At 41.0% G+C, this 1,976-nt stretch overlaps 1 protein-coding gene across 1 annotated transcript; it reads right to left on the bottom strand.

Annotated features, from left to right (window-relative positions):
• Window positions 1-143: 143 nt before the first annotated feature.
• LOC118428901 lies at window positions 144-1,121 on the bottom strand. Its single transcript, XM_035839181.1, has one exon. It carries the CDS (start codon window positions 1,021-1,023, stop codon window positions 259-261), a length of 765 nt encoding a protein of 254 aa, XP_035695074.1. The 5' UTR covers window positions 1,024-1,121; the 3' UTR covers window positions 144-258.
• Between the last annotated feature and the right edge of the window lie 855 nt (window positions 1,122-1,976).

Here is a 1,976-nt window from a genome sequence, read left to right as displayed (position 1 = left end):
AAAAAGAAAAGAAGGGGCGAACATGCCCTTCAAATAACCCAGAAACATCATAACGTTAAATGAAACATCAAACATATGATCAACATAAACAGAATGTCACTGCGTTGAGCTTCATAGAGTGCAATGATAAGCTGAGCCCCTTACAGGTGATCTGATTGCCTTTAATCATGTTCGACGGATCGGACGACATGAAAAGCAATATGGTGAAAGTAGATCATATGTGAATAGCTTGGTGAATAAACATAATAGCTTCAAGTTTTACTTGTTAGCCATCAGTTCGAGCTGGTGGATGTCGGTGGGGCCGGTGATTCGGTGTATCTCTGGATCGCCGCCTTCGCAGTTGACCTTGACGAAAATCTTGCCATCTTGGGTCCATGCGGAGCTGACACTGGGCAGGCGTTTTGCAGAATTACACAGTTCAAGGTTGCGTTTGGTCAAGTTTTCTCTGATGATGTAGGGTTTGCCCGTGCTGTTTGTTTTCCCCTTTAGTCGTTTCTTGGCCTTGTAGACTTCCTGACGCTTTGCATAGTTGGTGAACTTGACGATGACTGTGTGAGCTCCGTCACGAGGCCGGCCAACACGGTGTGCTATGTCGATGTCTGATCGTTGGACGCTGACGTCGAGATGTTTCCTGGTGAAGTCCATGAATGTTGATGCGCAGTCCTCTGATTTCCTCTCTTCAGGTGATGGGGGAGGGGGGATTCCGAAGACGAGCAGACAATGCTTCCGACTATATTGTTCGTTTCTATCGGCATGACTTTCGGCTTCGGCTAAGCGTACCTTTAGTGTAGTCAGTTCTTCGTCTTTCTCGACAAGTGTGTGCTTCAGCTCGTCAATCTCAGCTTGGAATGACGACTTAAACTGGTCCAGTTCGTGTCTGACTTCAGCCTTTATGGCCGCTAAAATGTCTTGCTTCACAGCGCCCAGGAACTCTTCTTTCAACTTGTCAAAACTGAGTCTCAGCTGAGAGTCAACAAGGTCTGAGACTCTCTTAACTTCCCTAGTGGACGGTGTGGTCGTCATGGTGGTGAAATGGAGGCTCAGAATGAGGAAATTTGTTGGATATCCGCAGTGTAGCAGGGAGCCCTTAGACTATACGTGTGTCTACGGGCGCCATCTTGGACTCACCATGAGGGTTATAGCTGATAGTTGTAATAAGTCTGAATTATGTTGAATAAAAGAATATCTAAGCCACAATAATTGATTTTTTTTAAATTGACTAAGAAAATATTCATCTATTTGAATTCATTTGAATAGTTTAGAAACATTTTGAAAGTAACTGTACAAAATATTTTTTAGAATAATTGTGAAACCTCTGTGTGATTCTTTCACATTTAAACTTTGCCAAATGGTAAAATCAGTTTATTGCCCCCATAAAAGTAAGCCCTGTTGTTGCCTCTGTATATTGTTAGATTTCACTGCTGGGCACTGGTGGATCCTTTGTGGTGGGCCATTATTGCATTGACACCCAATCATACTTTTCAAGGATGTGTGAATTGCTATCTTCCCAGCCCACTGACCCATTTACAAAATGTTACAAAATATGGTAGAAAATGGTAAATAATGGTAGAATGCTGTTATCACCATTTAGAAACCATCAGAAGTATCTATTTCTACACCATGATTATTTCCAAAGTTTTATAGGGGAAATATCTATAAAATTGAAATAATGTTAAAAATATTTCTGAAGTATCAAATGTCGATTCTAGAAATATAATTACAAAACTTTAAAATCAATTCTAAACAATGACAACAAACATCCGCACGATGACTTGGAATGGACTCTAACTAACAAAGAGAGAAATATTAGCCTAACTGAGTTGTGTACTAGTATGTCCGATTGATAAAAATTCCCGGAATTGACAGCAAGTTTTCCGCGCGTACGCAATCGAATCATCCCTTTAGATGGTAATAACAAGGGAAGGGTTGACGGATCAATATTGTCAATATTGACGACTTGATACATTGCATGGACG

This window comes from Branchiostoma floridae, chromosome 13 (genome assembly GCF_000003815.2).
Source record: "Branchiostoma floridae strain S238N-H82 chromosome 13, Bfl_VNyyK, whole genome shotgun sequence".
In the NCBI taxonomy this organism is placed as follows: Eukaryota; Metazoa; Chordata; class Leptocardii; order Amphioxiformes; family Branchiostomatidae; genus Branchiostoma; species Branchiostoma floridae.
This window is presented reverse-complemented; position numbering and strand designations above follow the sequence as displayed.

Bases quoted from the DNA above. Each gene is read 5' to 3' on its own strand.
- LOC118428901 (XM_035839181.1), bottom strand. From the start codon at position 1,023: ATGACGACCACACCGTCCACTAGGGAAGTTAAGAGAGTCTCAGACCTT.